Genomic DNA, 20,700 nt, shown 5'->3' on the forward strand with positions numbered 1-20,700 from the left:
GACCTAACAGAAGGAATTTGTTGGGTTTTAATATTACTTGCTGATCTATTTGACAAAATAGAAAAATGAAACAGACTTGGTAGTTCAGAGTATATGACTACAATAGCAGGTGATGAACTCTGTTATAAATATTCTAAAAATTGCTTTCAAAAATAATATATTGAATGAAGTATAATGCAGAGGTCATAAATATAGGCTTCAAGAGAATATTTTTTAAGATGTCTTACTGTTACATAAATGAATACTCGTGGCTTGAGGTAGAATTTACAGACAACACAAACACATCACTTTAAAAGCTCTTAATGTTCATTTTGACACCTCATACATTAAAGCTGAAATGATTCACAAAAATAAGTATGGCCCTTGCACAAAGAAGATATGCAAAGTCAAGAAGCAGCCTGGGGTCAGTACCATGGCACAGTGGGTTAAAGCCCCAGCCTGAAGCACTGGCATCCCATATGGGCACCAGTTGGAGTCCCGGTTGCTCCTCTTCCAATCCAAGCTCTCTGCTATGGCCTGGGAAAACATGGCCCAAATTCTTGTGCCCCTGCACCCACGTGGGAGACCTGGAAGAAGCTCCTGGGCTCCTGGCTCCTGACTTTGGATTGACTCAGCTCCAGCCGCTATGGCAATTTGGGGAGTATACCAGTGGATGGAGGACCTCTGTGTGTGTGTGTGTGTGTGTGTGTGTGTGTAATTCTTTCAAATACATTTAAAAAGATTCTCTGTATCTCTGCCTTTCAAATAAATTGAAATATAAATAAATCTTTTTAAAAAGCAGCAGACTAAATAGGCAACCAAATGAACCCTAACTGCACACACACACAAAAAGTGTATGTACATGTGAGTAAAGGCAACTGAAAAAATCTAATTATGGACTTTACATTAGATATAATTTTCTTAGACGTGATAATGGTATGGTCAGTCCTGAGGGTGACTGCCCTTACTCTAGGAAGACACATGCTAAACTGTTTAGGGATAAAGGGTCACAGTGTTCCAACTTCTTTTCAAATGGTTCAAGCCCTCAAAATTTGTTATATATATATATATATATATATATATATATATATATAACATACACAATACACACACGTGTGTATGAGGGTCTTTCCAAAAGTTCATGGAAAAACGGAACTAAGATATGTTTATCCCCAAATCCACTGTTGCTGAGAATGTAAACTAGTACATTGTGGAAGACAGTATGGAAGTACTTCAGAAAGCTGAAAAGAGATACACCATATGACCCAGCAATCTCACTCTTGGGAATTTACCCAAGGTAAATGAAATCAGCATATGAGTTAATATCAGTACCCCCATGTTTATTGCAGCTCAGTTTACAATTGCTAAGATATGAAATCAACCCAGATAACCATCAACTAATGAATAAAGAAATTATGGTGTGTGTGTGTGTGTGTATAAAATGGAAGACTTCTCAGCCATAGAAAAGAATGAATTCATGTCTTTTGCAAAAAAAAAAAAAAAAAAAAAAAAAAAAAGGGTGCAACTGGAAACCACTATACTTAGTGAAATAAATCAGTCCCAGCATAATCCCCATAAGTGGGGTGGTAATAAAAGCATTTTAGTCCTGGTCGGGGTGCCAGATTCTGTCCTGGTTGCTCCTTTTCCAGTCCAGCTCTCTGCTGTGGCCCGGGAGTGCAGTGGAGAATGGCCCAGGTCCTTGGGCCCTGTACCAGCATGGGAGACCCAGGAGGAAGCACCTGGCTCCTGACTTTGGATCAGCGCAGCACCACTTGGGAGGTGAACTAACGGAAAAAGGAAGACCTTTCTGTCTCTCTCTCGCTCGCTGTCTAACTCTGCCTGTCAAAAACTTTTAAAAAATTAAATAAATATTTGGTAATAATAGAATTAAAAGGCTCAAACATGGGAAGCAATCCAAAACAGCAGACTCATAGAATGACAATTGCTTTAAGTAGCACTCTGACCTTAGAATCAGCCTTTAAGGCATTCTGGTCTGCCTGAAAAGCCCATAAGAACATTTCAGGGATTGAAAGCCAAGACACTGTGGCGAAAAAATGTTCTATGTAAGGGCCTCTTTGGGTGAGACCCCAGTAAAAAGAAGTGGTCATCAAAGACAGACATACTTTTTTCTGGAAGAGAACTTCTACTTTACTTATGGCCTTGTCTAAATATTAAAGGAGTCTGTGGATTCAAAAGGCTTCCATAGTCTAGGCAGCTCACGTCAAGAGCCTTGGGTGATCACTGACATCATAAGAGTATCGCTAAATTAATAACAGGAGTCACTGTGCACTAACTTCCCATGCAGAACTTCTGTCCTCCAAGAGTTGGATTATGAGAGTTAATAGTAAAACTTGTTCACAAAAATTTTCTTTATTTTAGTGCATTAAGTGGAAGATATTGTATGTCTTGTTTTAGATAAGCCTAAGTACCCAATTCCATTGCTTGTTTCCTTAGGTGCTTCTTCAATTAATGATAAAACTTGTTCTCAAAGAAAAAAAAAAGTATACTATTGCAAAAATCAAAAGAAAAATAAGGAAGGGAGCAGGAGGAATGATGGGAAGGAAGGAGAATAGGGTGGCAAGTATCATTATATACTTAAAACTGTATGATACATTTGTTCCATTTATATAAATAAATATTTCAAATAAAAAGCCAGTCCCAAAAAGACAAATACCATGTTTTCTCTGACCTGTGTTAACTAAGAGTACCAAAAATGTAATCTACAGGAGTGAAGGTGATTTTGAAATCTGATGAGTGTTTATAGCATTCGTCTTCACTGTTGAGGAACAATAGGTTTTTTTTTCTCCTTATTGTTTTATTCTTTACTTAATGTAGGGTATAAGGTAACCTGGAAGTAGATCATTGTAAAAACTGAGAGGAAGTAAGAGGAAGAAGGAAAAGGGGGGGAGGGGGGAGAATGGGAGGAAGGGTGGGATGGGAGGTATCACTGTTCTTAAACCTCTATATATGAAATATATGAAATTTAAGTAAAATAAATTTTAAAATGTTTATTTTTGTGGAAAAAATTTTGAAACATATGTACATTCATGTGTGTGTTTCCTACACAAAGCATAAAAAATGAACTGCAAATGTGGATAAAGGTTCATGGCTATTCAACTTTTCTATGGATTTGAAATTTTGTTAATTATAAAATTAGAGAAAAGCACATAAGGTTATTAACTGTTCTATGAAGTGTAGAGTTAAAAAGTCGTATTTCTAAGCTGTTACTAAATATGATTTAAAATAGATTTATTCAACTCAATTAACAAATACAGACTACATGTATTTTCATGTTCATGCTTTTAAGTTTGAATATTCAAATTGGGCACACATCTAAAACCAGAAAGTTTTAAAGTTTAAATAGCAAGATAAGAAAAAAAAAAAAAAAAAAAAAAAAAAAAAAAAAAAAAAAAAACCTGCAGACTCAATGGTTGTTGCTGAGGAGCAAGAAATCCTTGGTAGTGAAATGTGAATGGTGGCAGTGGTCATGTCTGTGTGCAAAGCATGATCTACACAGCTTTTTCTTCTGTAAAAGGTCTATAAAACCAATTCTTCAAATTAAATACATAATTTTGTTTAAAAAGATTTATTTATTTATTTATTTATTTGAGAGGCAGTTACAGGGAGAGAGAAGAGATAGAATCTTCCATGAGCTGATTCACTCCCCAAATGGCCACAACATCAGGAGCTGTGCCAGGCCAAAGCCAGGAGCATCTTCTGGGTCTCCCATATGAGTGCAGGGGCCCAAGCACTTGGGCCACCCTCCGATGATTTCCTGAGCCATTAGCAGGGAGCTGGATAAGAAGTGGAACAGCCAGGACTCAAATTGGCACCCATATAGGATGACAGCAGCTTAACATGCAGTGCCACAGGGCTAGCCCCAAATATGTATCTGAGTTTTTCAGATTTTAGAATATATGCACAGACTTTGAAGGTTAAGTACCCCTAATGCATACTTGGCCTCAGATTTTTGGATTAAAAGTGCTAAGTTGTAGTTTTGCTTTTAATCAACCATGGATCTATTTGCAAAATTTCCATTCCTTATTATTTTTCCCTGATGTAATTATAATCTGAGAGGAAAAATAAACCTAAAATGTCAAGATGTTATGTCTCATGTGTATTTCAGTCAACTTTTTATTACTATACCAAATATCTGAAATAAACTACTTATTGAAGGAAGGAGGTTTATTTGGCTCATGATTTTGAAAGTTCACAATTCAAAATGGGGTGGTTAGGGGCTGGTACTGTGGCATAGCAGGTTAAGCCGCTGCTTAGAGTGCTGGCATCCCGTATGGGTGCCCATTCAAGTCCCAGCTGCTCCAGTTCCAATCCAGCTTTCTGCTAATGGCCAGTGAAAGCAGTGAAAGATTACCCAAGTCCTTGGGCCACTGCGACCATGTGGGAGTCCTGGAAGAAGTTCCTGGCTCCAGACTTGTTTAGCTCCAACTGTCGTGGCTATTTGGGGAGTGAACCAGCAGATGGAAGATCTCACTCTGTCTCTGCCTTTCCCTCTCTGTAACTCTGCCTTTCAAATAAATAAATAAAATCTTTAAAAATAAAAACAAAATATGGGGTGGGCCCCATTAGGCTGTGTACTGAAGAAAGAGGCTGGAAGAAGAGGAGCACATGTGAGCCTGGAAGCAGAGAAAGGAAATGTGCTCTTCATTGTTTACTTGTCTACGTGGTCTCTCCTTATAGCCCACTACAATTCAGTCATAGGTCCTCACACCAACAGCCTAATCCAGTCTAATATTTTCTACAGACCCCGCCTTCACACACTATAATTGGATTAAGTTTGCATCCTTAATCCATTGATCATTAACCTAAGACTTTGCGGATTAAGTTTTAGATATTAAGACCTTTAGGAGACACCTAAACTAACATTCAAACCTAGTGTAGTATAGACATGGAAAAGTTACAGGTCTTAAAGATGGAGCCTAATGAAAGCACTAAGACTCAAAATCATCATTTTAGTATTTGAGAAGTTGAAATTTCATGGACTAGGGAACAAAATGTTTATGTGAAAGTACAGTTCATAGTTGGCTGAACTATGATCAGTACATTTAGCTTTAAATATGCCAAAACCTTAAATCAACATTCACAGTTTAGCAATAAATTGAGTTCTCTTTTGTAGGACAGAAGAGCCAGTAATTAATAAAGACAAGTGTTCAGATTTATTTGGAAATTCACAGTTTCTAATGGCACTACAGCTCTGTAGTTACATATTCAAAGTCCTGTTTCCACAACACACAGATGGTGCAACTTCCCACTCTGCTCTCATCTGGACCTCTTTTCAAGAGGCTTCTATACAATCAGGCCCTCTTGCTCTGAACGGCTAAATTGTGCAGACTGGAAAAAAAATTTGTTTTTTAATCTTCAAAAACATACTTTTAAACTAAAGCAGCAACTTAAACAAAAAAGGCTCTAAATAAGTCACATTATAAACAATACCCCAAAATAAAGGTATTAGACAAGTTTAAAAACAGTTATTACTAAAAGTGCTCAATAAGTTATAACTTAAATCTCTTACAACACAAAATGGTCAATTTTCTCCCTTCCAAAAAGAAACGTGTTCCACGTTCACTTATTACCGTATAATCACACACTAAAAAAAAATCATTTTATTCAAATATAGTCACAGCCAATTATTTTTTAAAGAAAAAAAGACACATGAAAACACAGTGACATCACAAACATATACCTCTGCACATTTGTAGCCAAAACAAAGCAAACATCAAGGAATAATAATCCCTTTAGACTTGACCAATTAGACAAGGACTGACAAACTCACTAGCTGGTTATGTGAATCTGTACACAGGCAGTGATTATTTCATAAGACCTGAAGTTGTTTGCCAACGTTCAAAGTTTTATATTTATAGTAAGAGAAAATAATGATGTTAAAAGTTTGGAGGATTTAGTGTTTATTGTGAATGCTTAAAATGTAATGTATCTAAAGAAAACCTTCATAAAACAATTAAATGTGATTCAAGATGAATCTACCAAAAATCCGTCTGTAAATACCAATCATTTGCAAGAAAAGATCTAGTAGTTTGGTTTTTTTCGCTTGTTTCCTCATTTTAAGTTGGCAAGTAATAAAGAAGTAATCCAGCATGACTAAATTAAATGAAAATAACATTAACATCATCACCATTTATCTAGAATAGACTTTACAGTTCCAAAAAGTTTGTGTGTATGTGTTTGAGTTTGCTTTAAAAGAGATCTAGTTGGCAAGTCTTTAGGATTTTCACTGTCTGACCCACATTGCTGAGTTTCAGGCACAGACCACCTTAAAGCCTTGTAGTGTTTGCAGCTTCAAAAGACTAACAAAGTTATAAAAGAAATCAAATGACAGAAAAATTTCTCCCTCCTCTTCCAGTGGCATTATAAATAGACAAAAGGCACATAAATATGGGAAGGTGCAAGAAATAGGAACAAAGCTAAAGGAAGAGGTTTAGGCTTTCATTCCTATCCCACCCAAGGGACTGGGCTTCCAAATTACTTATGTCCCAGTAATTAATCTATGAAAAACATCTTTATAAAATGTCTACCATTGTCTTTGTAGGAAGTGATCAGCCTTGTAAAACTGCAGCTCATTAATCAAGATTGACACAATCCTGTCTACTTGTTAAAAGGCAAAAACCATAATTTCTGAATACTTTTCCCACTGATATTTTCTCCCTCCCCCAAACCCTTCAAATACCACAGACTGTTCTTCAAAGAACAACAAAAATGTCTCGAGTATGAAAAGTTCAATTAATTTTAGATATGTCCCGAGACGGTTGTAACACCAAATGTTCCCACAGTGATCTCTTTGTTTCCTTTGATTATATCATGCAGGCTCGGCAATGATCCCGACTTAGTCTGTATTAGAGTCTTTATCAGTTTTCCTTGGTCTTGGACTTTAGATCGCCTTCGTTTTAAAGCCCTCTTTTCAGTTTTTGTCTTTTGGGACTGTCCATTGCACAGACTTGTGCAAGCTGAAATGCCACAAAAATAGGATTCTTCTGACTGTGATGAAGTTTCTGAGCTTCCTTCAGATGGAGGACCCTTATAAGAAGAGTGATAAACTTCTCCCATATTGGAAAAGTCTCTCTGGTTCGTAAAGGGCTTCCTTGCTTTTATGTCTCCATTGGCGATAGGGTGCAATGGATCTGCAGGCTTTATGGTCTCAATTTTTTCAGTTTTGTACTTACAGCGTTTCTTCTGTAACAGAAGTGAAAAAAAAAAAAAAAGATAGGAATGAGACCTCCAGTGGTTAATTAAACATCTAGAAAGCAGAGCTAATGAATGTTGATGTGAATGGAAGGGGAGAGTGAGTGGGAAAGGGGAGGGTTGCGGGTGGGAGGGACGTTATCGGGGGGAAGCCATTGTAATCCATAACCTGTACTTTGGAAATTTATATTCATTAAATAAAAGTTTAAAAAAAAAAAGAAAATTATAAAAAAAAAAAAAGCAGAGCTAACAGAAGAGAGTGCCACCTCCTGGTGAAAAGGAAAACAAAACAGTATTATGAAAAGCATATAAATGTGTTATCATGTAAAATTAAGTTCTGTATCAGCAGCTTCAAAATTTGTAAATACAATCAAAACTGTTTAACCTGCCTACTTGTCACATATGATATAGATTCAGTGAGTGATAACTAGCAACTGAATTCCTAGTATGCACCAGATATTACATCGGTTCCTTTCATGTTTTTTTTTTTTTTTTTTTAACTTATTTTACTTATTAACCCTGAAAGGTTTATCTTTGGTTCCTGAATCAGAAAACAAAAGTTCAGAGGTTTGGTTCCTTGCCCAAGTTGCAAAATAGTAAGTGGCCATGTTGGGACTGACTCTTAGGTTATTTTGGATCTAAGTCCAGGTTTTTTCACCTTGAGACAATTACCACTAATCAAAATAAATGTACACCTTTATTTGGAAGAAAATGGAAAAGCACAAACTATGTAGTAAAAAAATCTCAAGTATATTCTTGAATCCTGCAATCTGTGTCTTTTGAGTTTCAATTTTCTCATTTAAAAATAGGGAGGACACAATCTTCAGGTTGTAAGGCTTACAAGAATAATTGCATGCACTGTTCCTGGCAGGCAAAAATTATATACTCAATAAACAACGATTATCATCAAAGGGATGAGCAAACTTTTTCTGTAAACAATCATATACTAAATGCTTTAGGATTTGTAGGTCACATCCTTTCTCTTATATAGGAATATTTCAAAAGTTCATGGAAAAAATGGAATTAAAAGATTTTGGTTTAAATATTTTGAAATCTAGGCATAATTTTCTATCCATTTTTTGAAGACTCTTTGCATTCTTTTTTGTTCTATATTACAATCCTTTAAAATGAGAAAATGCTTTTTGGCTCTCAGTCCATACAAAACATGCCACAGTGATCTGTGGGTCATAGTTTGCTAATCCTTAAAAGAACACATTTCGTACATTATCATCACTGAAAATAATCAGGATAACTTAAAGGTTATGCTAAATATTTAAATCTATGTCTTCATTTACTACCATATAATATACTTAAGTAGAAAGAAACAGAATATTACCTTTTTTTCTGGAGAGAACTTGAGAGGTTCTACGATGTACAAATCATTTGGGTCTACTGGTAAGAAAAAAAGAAGATGTAAAATGAAAAGTGGATTATGCTGTGATTAAACACTAAAAATATAAAATCATCCCCTAATAATTTTATTAATAGGACCAATAAATTTATATATCACATTAACTACATTTTTATGCACATTAAACTATTAAGTGAAAAGAAGCAACATGGGAGAGAGATGGTACCATTCTTATTTTGGACTAGACTAAACCAACAGAGTAAGGGTCTTTCTTTGAACATGGCTCTCTCCTTTATTTGACAAGAAAAATAACATTACTGGGCAAGCTAATGCTAAGCCTATAGATCATCTGAGTATTTCCCTGAAAGACTAAACTCTACAATTTTGGTGGGTTAATAATGTGCAATACTTATCACATGTACAAGGGTAATTCAAAAATTTTGTGGAAAATGGAATTAAAAGATAAACTTATTTTGGTGTAAAAATGTTTGAAATTCATACATGGAGGGGCTTCAAAAAGTTCATGAGAAATGCATATTAAAACCTGTACATGGGTTTCAAAATATTTTGTGCCAAAATAAACTTATCTTTTAATCTCATTTTCCATGAACTTTTTTTTTTCATTTTTTTTAAATTATTTTATTTATTTGAAACGTAGTTACAGAGGGGGAGAAAAGAAAGTGGGGGAGAGAGGGAGGGATGGAGGGAGGGATGGAGGGAGGGATGGAGGGAGAAAGGATGGGAGGAAGAGAGAGGGAGAGAGGAAGAAGAGGGAAAGGGGAAAAGAGACAGAGAGAGAGAGAGAGAGAGAGAGAGAGATGTTCCATTTTTTGGCTCACTTCCCAAATGGCTGCAATGGCCAGTGCAGGGCCAGGTCGAAGTCAGGAGCCAGGAGCTTCATCCGGGGTCTCCCATAAGGGTGCAGGGGCCCAAGCACTTGGGACATCCTCCACTGCTTTCCCAGATACATTAACAGGAAGTTGGCTCGGAAGTGGAGCAGCCAGGGCTTGAACCAGCAACCATATGGAATGCCAGTGTTCCAGGTGAATGCTTAATCTGTTAGCAACAATGCCGGCTCCCTTCCATGAACTTTTTTAAGTGCATTCATATAGAAGCCAGTTAGAAGAACATGTACACACACAAAAAAGAGATCCAAGGATTTGCTTTCTAGCTTTCATGACTATATTAAAAGTATGAATGCCAAAATTTTAAAAATAGCCTGAACATGCAATATACAGAATCAAGTAATCATAAACAATTCTGGCATATTGAGTAAATCAAGTACATTAGGTTTAGCTCAATGTTTTATTTTATTTTTATTTTATTTTATTTATTTATTTATTTATTTATTTATTTTGACAGGCAGAGTGGACAATGAGAGAGAGAGACAGAGAGAAAGGTCTTCCTTTTGCCGTTGGTTCACCCTCCAATGGCCGCCGCGGCCAGCGCACACGGCCAGCGCACTGGGCTGATCCGATGGCAGGAGCCAGGTACTTATCCTGGTCTCCCATGGGGTGCAGGGCCCAAGCACTTGGGCCATCCTCCACTGCACTCCCTGGCCACAGCAGAGCTGGCCTGGAAGAGGGGCAACCAGGACAGAATCCGGCGCCCCGACCGGGACTAGAACCCAGTGTGCCGGCGCCGCAAGGCAGAGGAGTAAGCCGCGACGCCGGCCCAGCTCAATGTTTTAAAGATTTCATTACTCAAAGCACATTCAAGATACTCAACCCATCCCTACCACTGACAAGGTAAACAAAGATACAGAAGAGGAGTTAGGAGACTTTAGTCCTATTCAACTCATTAAAAGTAAATAAGGTCTGACAGCTAGAACTAAGGTTTTTTTTTTTTATAAATAAATCCAATATCAACCTTCACATATTAAAAATGTATTAATAACATGATTCAACCAATTATAACTTGATGATACATATCTGATTTCTTGAGAAAGTCATCAAACATATTTTTAAAAAACCCTTAAAATAGTAATTTTCATTAGAATATTAACATCACATTACTTTTTAAAAAAGTCATGCTGGGCCGGCGCCGTGGCTCACTTGGTTAATCCTCCTCCTACGGTGCCGGCATCCCATACGGGCGCCGGGTTCTAGTCCCAGTTGCTCCTCTTCCAGTCTAGCTCTCTGCTGTGGCCCGGGAAGGCAGTGGAGGATGGCCTAAGAGCTTGGGCCCCTGTACCCGCATGGGAGACCAGGAGGAAGCACCTGGCTCCTGGCTTCAGATCAGCGCAGTGCGCCGGCCGTAGCAGCCATCTGGGGAGTGAACCAACAGAAGGAAGACCTTCTTCTCTCTCTCTCTCTCTCACTAACTGTCAAATTAAAAAAAAAAAAAAAATTCATGTCTATGTTTATGTATGGCTGTTATCTCATTTAGGTCTATATCTCCACTGAAAGCAAATACATATGATGGATTTAAACAAAATGAAAGAAAACATACAAATACTAAAAGCACTGAATAGCTAACAAGATAATAAGTAATCCCTAGGCCAAAACTGAAGGAAAAGTAGAAAGCTAAACAGTCAAGTAGCACACAAAAGTCATTTTTGTCCCGAGAGCATTTGTCAATACAAGAATATGAGAGTCAACTTTGGTTCATATATCAAAAGGGAATGGATCAGACATCAGATCCCAGAGTCCACTCAATGTAGTAGTCTAAATTAAGATACCTATGCCCTCCACAAAATAAGCTAGGATTCCAAAGAACTACATCCTCATGTGAAGAATGAAGCCATGCATTGAGCCCAAATTCCTGTCTCCTGCTAGCCCAAAAAACCTGAATGTGAAGCAAACACAAATTCTCTCAGGACTTCCATTTAGCCATCAATTTATGCCTACAAACATTTTATCAAAGATGTATGGTGCACAAAGATAGTCAAGTGCACAAAAATACAACACACCTTTGGCAAGAAACTACGAAGACAAATGTCACAAAAATTTCAGATATTAGAATTATCAAACACAGACTATAGACAATTATGCTTATGATGTTTAAATATAAAACAAGCTCATAAATACTTAAAGGAAACAAAATTAGAAAAAAGATCTAATTTAAAAAAGCAGAAATGGAAAATGTTATTTTTAATATTAAAACCCAAAAGAGCGAATTAATAACAGAATAAATACAGCTGAATGTCATGTGGCTTAGAAAACAGATTAGAAGAAATCATCCAAAAAAAAAAAAAAAACACACAAAAAGGCAAAAATTGGAAAGTGTGTAATACAAGGGATAGAAGGAAAAAGACTAACATATTTAATTATTATTATTTTAAAAATTCTACTTGAGAGACAGACAGAGGGGAGACAAGGGGAGGCAGTTACACATATTTTCCATTTACTAGTTCATTTGCCAAATGCCTTTTAAAAAACCAGGAGCTAGAAACTGAATCCAGGTCTCCCACATGAGTGGAACAAACCCCTCAACTGCAGGTGTCTTAACCACGAGGCTACATGTCTGCCCTTCTAACACGTTTAATTAAATTTAGGAATCTAAAAGGGATAGAGGTAATATTTGAGGGGAAAAAATAACGTTTGAGAATTTTCCAGTACTGATATACAGCAACCCTGGGATTCAAAGATCCCAACACATCTCACACAGGATTAATGAAAGGAATTGGGGGCTATGAGTATGGGTGTGGAGGGGAATGAGAATAATACTTTACCTTTAAGGGAAATAATGATAAAGATCTTAGAAAAATAAATGAAAGAACATATAGGTGAATATAAATGAACATTAAATTTAAAATGTTAACAATAATTCTCTGGTGACTTACAGCAAAAAAGAACTAAAATACGGAAAAACAGTGACAAATGAATCAAGTTAAGGATAAGTCAGCTTTGAGATTTTTGTATTATTCTGGAGACAAAAGTATTGATTAACTTTAGAGTTCTACAGGTATGTGTTATGTTTACGGTAACCAGTAAAACTGTAAAACATCAAATCTAATAGCAGTAGAAGAAAATATCCACTTTCTCCTGAATTAAAAACATTTAAAAGGGGAAAAAGCACCAAAACCAGTAAGATAATATTTTGATAATAAATTTTACATTTAGAACAAATGGAACACACTGCTAGAAATCTATAAAGTGGAAACAAAACTGTGCCCCTGTAAGCTGAGTTAAAGGCTCAAAATTCCTTTTTAAAACAAATTCCAGACCTCCATGACTTTACCGATTCAAGTCCTCTTGAAAAAAGAACTAATTTTTATAAGCCTTACATACCAAAACATAGCACAAGATCTAAAAAATCCCATGTCTGTCTTATTAAGGAACAATAGATACAAAATTCCTAAGCAATTATCAAACAAAATTATGTAAAATTAACAATAAATGTAATAGTCACTCGTATATATCATGACCAACTGTTATTTAATGCAATGTAAGTTTAACATTAGAAAATTAACAATTCATTTTCATGACACAGTAAAAATGATCATCTTTACAGATGCTCAAAATAGTGATTGGCGAAAATTAATCATGGAGGTACAGAACTATTAGCAAGCCAAGAATCAAGAGGAACTTCCTCAGATAAAATACATCTACAAAACACCCATGACAAACATAATACTTACACAATAAAAGTTTTCCCTATGGGCACAAGCCACAACTGGTTCTCAACTACTTAGACTTAACACTGATGAAAATGTGAGCCATCACACTTAGGGATACCAAAGAAAAGAAAGCTGTAAGTGTTGGAAAGGAGGAAACAAAACTCTAAGAAGATATAAGAAGCTTACAAGTTTTCACTCCATCCTAAAAGTAAAAGGCTGTACAAAATGATGAACAAGCAAGTCTCAAACTACCAGAGATGTGAAGTGACAAGGCAAACCATTACTTCCAAAATTGGTCACAATTTACTGGAGCAGAAAACCAAGGAGTAGAAAATTCTGAAGGAACAAGTGTAGGAGCATGGGAATCGCATTGTACTTTAACTGACAAACAGTTGGAGGTTCAGTGTGGACACTATGAGCCTAAGAATCAAAAACTCTAGGGAGGCCCACTCATGGGAGGGGTCCTCAAATTTTCATTAGTTTTTTTTTTTTTTTAATTTATTTATTTGAAAGGCAGAGTTACAGAGAGGCAGAGGCAGAGAGAGAGAAAGAGAGAGAGAGAAATAAAGTCTTCTATCCACTGATTCACTCCCCAGAAGGCTGCAACAGCTGGAGCTATGCCAGCCCAAAGCAAGGAGCCAGGAACTTCTTCCAGGTCTCCCACACAGGTGCAGGGGCCCAAGGACTTGGGCCATCTTCTACTGCTTTCCCAGGCCATAGCAGAGAGCTAGATCAGAAGTGGAGCAGCCAGGACTTTGAACTGGCATCCATATGGGATGCCAGCACTGCAGACCAGGGCTTTAACCTACTGTTGGCCCTTCATTAGTTTTATCTCAGCACTACCACTAGGTTCTCAACATTTTGAAAATTAACATGACATTCTGTTCTTAACAATGCCTGCTATAAGGGAAGTTTTGCCAGAACCTAATTTGCTGTTTTTATCAGAGCATAACCTACTTGAGGCAAAGAAAATATTCGACTCTGGTTGCCTCTGGCCAACCTGTTCCAACCATGGGAGGTGAAACAAGGGCTGCAGAGTATACAAGCAAGGGCAAAAAGGTCTACCAAAAGACTTAATAATTTTACATCCCTAAAGGCCTCCTTAACAGTGTATCATGTTCACCTTTCAACAAAGTTACAAAGCATACTAAAGGGCGAGAAAAAAAAAAAAAGGTTTGAATAGGTTGAATAAGCATAAGAACCAGAGTCAGATATAGCAGGAATGTTAGAATGACCAGGCCAGGCATCTTTAAAACACTATGACTAATATGCTAAGGGCTCTAATAGAAAAAGTAGGAAACACAAAATAACAGCTTGATAATGTAAACAGAGATATGGAAATTCCAAGAAATAATCTAAAATAAATGCTAGAGATCAACCACACAATAACAGAAATGAAGAACGTCAGATAGACATTAGTAGACCAACCACACCGAAGAAATAATGTCTGAGCTTCAGGATATAACAGCAACTTCCAAAACTGAAAAGCTAAGAGAAAAAGACCAAAAAAAATCAACTAATTAAAAACTAGGGGATAATTATAAAAGGTGTAATATAAACATAATGTGAAGAAAGAAGAGTAGGAAAAGAAGCAAGATTTGAAGCAATGACTAAGAATTTCTCCCAATTTTTCCAGTTTCTGAGGAAAAATTAGATATAATTCTTATCTTGGTTGTATATTCTTCAAGAATGAAGAAGAAACAAAGATTTTTCCAAACCAGCAAAAACTCAGGCAATTTATTGCCTGTAGACTTAGCTTACAAGAAATGTAAAAAGTTCTTTCAAGAGAAAGAAAATAGTAAGCCAGACACTTTGATCTTTGTAAAGGTGAACATTAAAGAAGAAATGAATGAAGGAAAATAAAAGAAACTGTTCTCCTAAATTATCTAAAAGATGATAATTTGTTAAAAATAATAGCAACAATGTATGCTTATGGATGCCTATGTTTAAACAAAGTGAATGACAGCAATGATACAATACAGAAGAAAGTCAGAGGATCTCCAATTAGATTAACAGCTGATTTCTCATGCGAACCCTACAGGCTAGGAGAGAATGGAGAGAAACAATTCAAGTCCTAAAAGAAACTGTCAGCTCAGAATAGTGTACCCAGCAAATTTCTCACTTATAAATAAAGACCTTCCATGAAACACAGACATTGATTTTGTTACCCTTCATCCAGCCTTACAAATAATGCTTAAAGATGTGATATACACAGAAACTGAGAATGATAGTCATCATCATGAAAGAATGTGAAGGCAGAAAATTTAGTAAAAGTACAAAGGAAATCCAAAGCAAACAATAGGGATATTTATCAAAACTTATGGAATGCAACAAAAGCAGTGTTAATAGAAATTTATACCAAATAGCGCCTACCTCAAGAAATTGGAAAGGGATTAAATCAATGAGCTATCAATATATCTCAAGGACCTACAAAAACAACAAACCAAACACAAACTTAGTAGATGGAAATAAATAGTTAAAATTAGACAATCAACAAAATTGAAACAAACAAAAAAAGATACAAAAGACCCGTGAAATGAAGAGCTATTTTTTGAAAAAAATGAACAAAATTGATATATCATTGGTCCAATTAACAAAAAAACAAAGAGAAAGGACCCAAATCAATAAAATCAGAGATGAAAAAAGAGATGTAACAATGGGTTCCACAGAAATAGTAAGAATCATCAGGAATTACTACAAGCAGTAATATGTCGACAATCTGGAAAATCTATTAGCAATGGATGTATTTCCAGACACATACAATCTACCATAATTGTCATGAATAAAAGAGAAAAATTAAACAGAACAATATCCAAAATGGAGACTGAATCAGTAAAAAAGACCCTCCCAATAAAGAAAAGCCCAGCACTGGATGGTTTTACTCCTGAGTTCTGCCAAACTTTGAAGAACTAATTTCAGTTCTTAAGTCAATCAAAACAGTTGAAAGGGGAAGATTCCTCCCAAACTCTTTTTAGGAGATGAGAATCATCTTAATTCCAAAACCAAAGAAACATACAACAACAAAAAAGAGACCTATACCCCTGACGATGCAAAAAAAAAACCTAAACAGACTAATAACCAAATCAGAGACTGAATCAGTAAAAGACCCACCTTATGAAGAAAAGCCCTGGTCCAGATGGCTTCATTGTTTAATTCAAAGAGAACTAATTCTAATTACTCATGCAAATCAATCAAAAAGGACGGAATCCTCCAAACTCCTTCTACGAAACTAAACCAGAAAAGATACTACAGAAAAAAATCCCTGATGGACACAAAAATCCTCAACAAAATATTAGCTAATCGAATCAAACAACACGAACCCAGGAAATCATTCACCAGGACCAAGTGGGATTTATCCCTGGTATGCAGGGATGGTTCAACATTTGCAAATCAATAAGTCACATTGACAAACTGAAGAACAAAAACCATATGATTATCACATATATACAAAGAGAGCATCTGATAAAATAGAACTCCCTTTCATATGAAAACCTTAAACAAATTGGGTTTGGAAGTAACATTCTTCACCACAATGAATGCAATTTATGACAAACCCACAGCCAGTTTCTTATTAAACAGGGAAAGATTGCAGGCATTCCCTTTAAGATCTAGAAGCAGATAAGGATGCCCACTCTCACCACTGCTATTCAATGTAGTCCTGGAAGTATTTGCCAGAGCCATTAGGCAACAAAAAGAAATCAAAGGGATACAAATTGGGAAGGAGGATGTCAAGCTATTCCTATTTGCAGATGACATGATCCTACCTATAGGAGATCCAGCAGATTCCACCAAGAGACTACTGGAACTCGTAAGAGTTTAGTAAAGTGGCAGGATATAAAATTAACACAAAAAATCAATAGCCTCTGTATACACAAACAATGCCATGGCTAAGAACTTTTATGATTAATCCTATTCACAATAACCACAAAAAAGATAAAATACCTTTGAATAAATTTAACCAAGGATATCAAAGATTTCTACAATAAAAATTACAAACAATAAAGAAATATAAGACACATAAAAAATGAAAAAATCTTCCATGCTCATGGATTGGAAGACTCAGTATGATCAAACTGTCCATACAACCGAAAGCATTTTACGATTCAATGTGATACCAATCAAAATATCAAGGACATTCTTATCAGATATAGAAAAAAATGATGCAAAAATTCATATGGAAACACAAGAGACCCCAAATAGCTAAAACAATAATAAACAACAAAAACAAACCTGGAGTTACCACAATACTAGACTCCAATACATATGATAGGGCAGTTACTATCAAAACAGCCTGGTACTGGTACAAATGATACATATGATAGGGCAGTTACAATCAAAACAGCCTGGTACCTGGTACAAAAACAGATAGAGAGACCAATGGAATAGAATAGAAACTCCAGAAATCAATCCATGCATGTACAACCAACTTATCTTTGACAATAGAGCTGAAATCAACCCTTGGAGAAAGGACAATCTCTTCAATAAATGGTGCTGGGAAAACTGGATCTTGGCATGCAGAGGTATGAAACAAGACAGCGACCTTACACCTTACACAAAAATCCACATAAAATGGATCAAAGATCTAAACCTATGACCCGATACCATCAAACTATTAGAGAACATTCGGTAAACTCTGCAAGACATTGGCACAGGCAAAGACTTCTTGGAAATGACCCCAGAAGCACAGGCGATCAAAGCCAAAATTGACAAGTGTGATTACATCAAGCTGAGAAGCTTTTACATTGCAAAAGAAACAAGTAGCAAAGTGAAGAGACAACTGGCAGAATGGGAGAAAATCCAGAATCCATAAAGAGCTCAAGAAATTCAACAACCACAAAACAAATAATCCAGTTAAGAAATGGGCAAAGGAATTGAACAGACATTTTTCATTTATTTTATTTATTTGACAGGTAGAGATATAGAGTTAGAGAAAGAGTGAGACAGAGAAAAAGTTTTGTATCAGCTGGTTAATTCCTCAAATGGCCACAATGGACGGAGCTGGGCCAATCCACTGCCAAAAGCCCAGAGCTGCTTCTGAGTCTCCCACAAGGGTGCAGGAGCCCAAGCACTTGGGCCATCTTCCACTGCTTTCCCATGCCATAAGCAGAGAGTGGATCAGAAAAGGAGCAGCAGGGACGCGAATCAGTGTCCAAACAGGATGCTGGCGCCACAAGCAGAGGCTTAGCCTACTACACAATAGTAGTGAAAAGACATTTTTAGAGAGAGGAAATTCGAATGGCCAACAGACAAATGAAAAATGCTCAGGACCACTAGCCTGAAATACTATGAAGTTTCACCTCACCCCAGTTAGAATGGCTCTCATACAGAAATCAATAAACAACAAATGCTGATGAGGATGTGTCAAAGAAAGTACCCTAATCCACTGTTGCTGTGAATGTAAACTGGTACAGCCACTGTGGAAGTCAGTATGGAAATACATCAGAAATTTGAAACAGACCTGCCATAAACCCAGCCTTCCCACTCCTAGGAATTTACACAAATGAAATCAGCATATGAAACAGTGATCTGTACCCCCATGTTTATTGCAGCTCAATCCACAATAGCTAAGATATGGAATCAACCCAGATGTCCCATCAACTGAGGACTGGATAAAGAAATTATAGTATAGATACAATGTGAAGTACTATTCAATTGAAAAAAATGAAATACAACAGAAACAATATAAATGGAAACCATTATACTTAGTGAAATAAGCCAGTCTCAAAAAGACAAATACCGTATGTTTTCTGTGTTCTATGATAACGAATAGAGTACCTAAAAGGTTTAGGGGTCATTGTGGTCATCTGGAGAATGAACCAGTGGATAGAAGATACCACCCCTCTTCCTCCCTTTCTCCCTCCAACTCTCTCTCTAACTCTCTAACTATGTCTTTCAAATAAATAAAAATAAATCTTTACAAAGACAACTGGTTCTGGGAAAATTGGATCCATGCATGTAGAAATATGAAATAAGATACCTACCTTATACCTTATAAAAAAAATCAACTCAAAATGGATCAAGGGTCTGAATCTATGACCTGATACCTGACACTAGAGGAAAATATTGAAGAAACTCTGTGATGGACATTGACATAGACAAAGACTTCTTGGAAAAGACCCCAGAAGCACAGGCAATAAAGAAAAACAGACAAATGGGATTACATCAAGCTAAGAAGCTTCTGCACTGCAAAGGAAACAACAGTTAAAGAGAGAATCACAAAAATGGGGGAAAACATTTGTAAACTATATAACTGATAAAGGATTAATATCTAGGATATACATAACAGGCTCAAGAAAATCAAGAGCAACAAAACAAATCATCCAGTTAAGGCAAGGGCAAGGAACACAAACAGGCAGTTTTCAAAGGATGAAATACAAATGGCCAACAGACACATGAGAAAATGTTCAGGATTACTAGGCATTATAGAAATGCGATTCAAAACCACAATGAATTTTCACCTCACCTCAGTCAGAATTGCCATCATACCTGGCCAGAGTTGTGGTATAGCAAGTAAAACTGTCACCAGTGATACTGGAATCCCATAAGGGCACCAGTTTGAGTCCTGGCTGCTCCACCTAAGATCCAGCTCCCTATTGATGGGCCTCGGAAAGCAGTGGGCAATATTCCACAACCTTGGGCCTCTACACCCATGTTGGAAACCCAGAAGCAACTCCTGGCTCCCAGCTTCAAGTCACCCAGCCCTGGCAGGTGCAGCCATTTGGGGAGTGAACCAGCCAATGGAAGATCACTCTCTCTCCTTCTGCCTCTCCCTCTCTGTAACTGTGCCTTTCAAGTAAACAAAAAACAAAAAACAAAAACAAAAAAAAAATCTTAAAAAAAAAAAGAATTGCTATCATCTAAAAATCAAAAAGAATAAATACTGGCAAGGATGTGCAGAAAAAGGTACCAATCCACTGTTGGTGTGAATATGAACTAGTACAACCATCATGGAAGACAGTATGGAGATTCTTCAGACATCTGAAAATAGATCTACCATACAACCTAGTCATCCTACTCCTGGGAATTTTCCCAAGGGAAATGAAATCAGCATATTTGTACCCCCATGTTTAAGGCAGTCCAATTCACAATAGCTAAGATATAGACTCAACCCAGATATCCACCATCTGATGACTAGACAAAGAAATTGTGGTTTATGTATGTATACATGTGTATATATATATATATACACCCACCCACACACATACACACACACACACACACACACATATGGTGTGGAATACTACTCAGCTGTTAAAAAAAGAATGCAATCATCTTTTACAACAAATTGGATGCAACAAGAAACCATTATACTTAGTGAAATAAGCCAGTCCAAAAAAGACAAATACTATATGTTTTCCCTGATCTGTAGTAACTAACAGAGTACCTAAAAATGTAATGCATAGGAGTGAAATTGACAGTCTGAGGTTCAATGATTGTTTACAGCCCTTGCCTTTACAGTTGAGGAACATTTTTTTTTTCTTCTATGTGTTTAACTCTTTACTTAGTGGAGAGTTAATCTTATGAGTATAAAGTATACTGAAAGTAAATCATTATAAAAATTAAGAGAGAGAAGAGATTATGTAGGAGGAGGAAGGAT

General features: G+C 36.5%; 1 protein-coding gene across 11 annotated transcripts in view; it reads right to left on the reverse strand.

Moving 5' to 3' along the window:
* Positions 1-5,130: 5,130 nt before the first annotated feature.
* SUCO (SUN domain containing ossification factor) overlaps positions 5,131-20,700 on the reverse strand; it is a 123,409-nt gene continuing 107,839 nt past the window's right edge. For 8 of the 11 annotated variants that reach the window (XM_051857113.2, XM_070077350.1, XM_051857112.2 and 5 more), the window contains 2 exons: positions 8,528-8,583; positions 5,131-7,182 (listed from right to left, as the gene is read on the reverse strand). In XM_051857113.2, coding sequence (XP_051713073.1) covers positions 6,739-7,182; positions 8,528-8,583 — 500 coding nt within the window. In that variant the 3' untranslated portion in view covers positions 5,131-6,738. The remainder of the gene's footprint in view (positions 7,183-8,527; positions 8,584-20,700) is intronic. The other 3 variants (XM_051857109.2, XM_070077347.1, XM_051857107.2) reach the window with 1 other exon arrangement.

The sequence above is a fragment of the Oryctolagus cuniculus genome, chromosome 7 (assembly GCF_964237555.1).
Source record: "Oryctolagus cuniculus chromosome 7, mOryCun1.1, whole genome shotgun sequence".
Lineage (NCBI taxonomy): Eukaryota > Metazoa > Chordata > Mammalia > Lagomorpha > Leporidae > Oryctolagus > Oryctolagus cuniculus.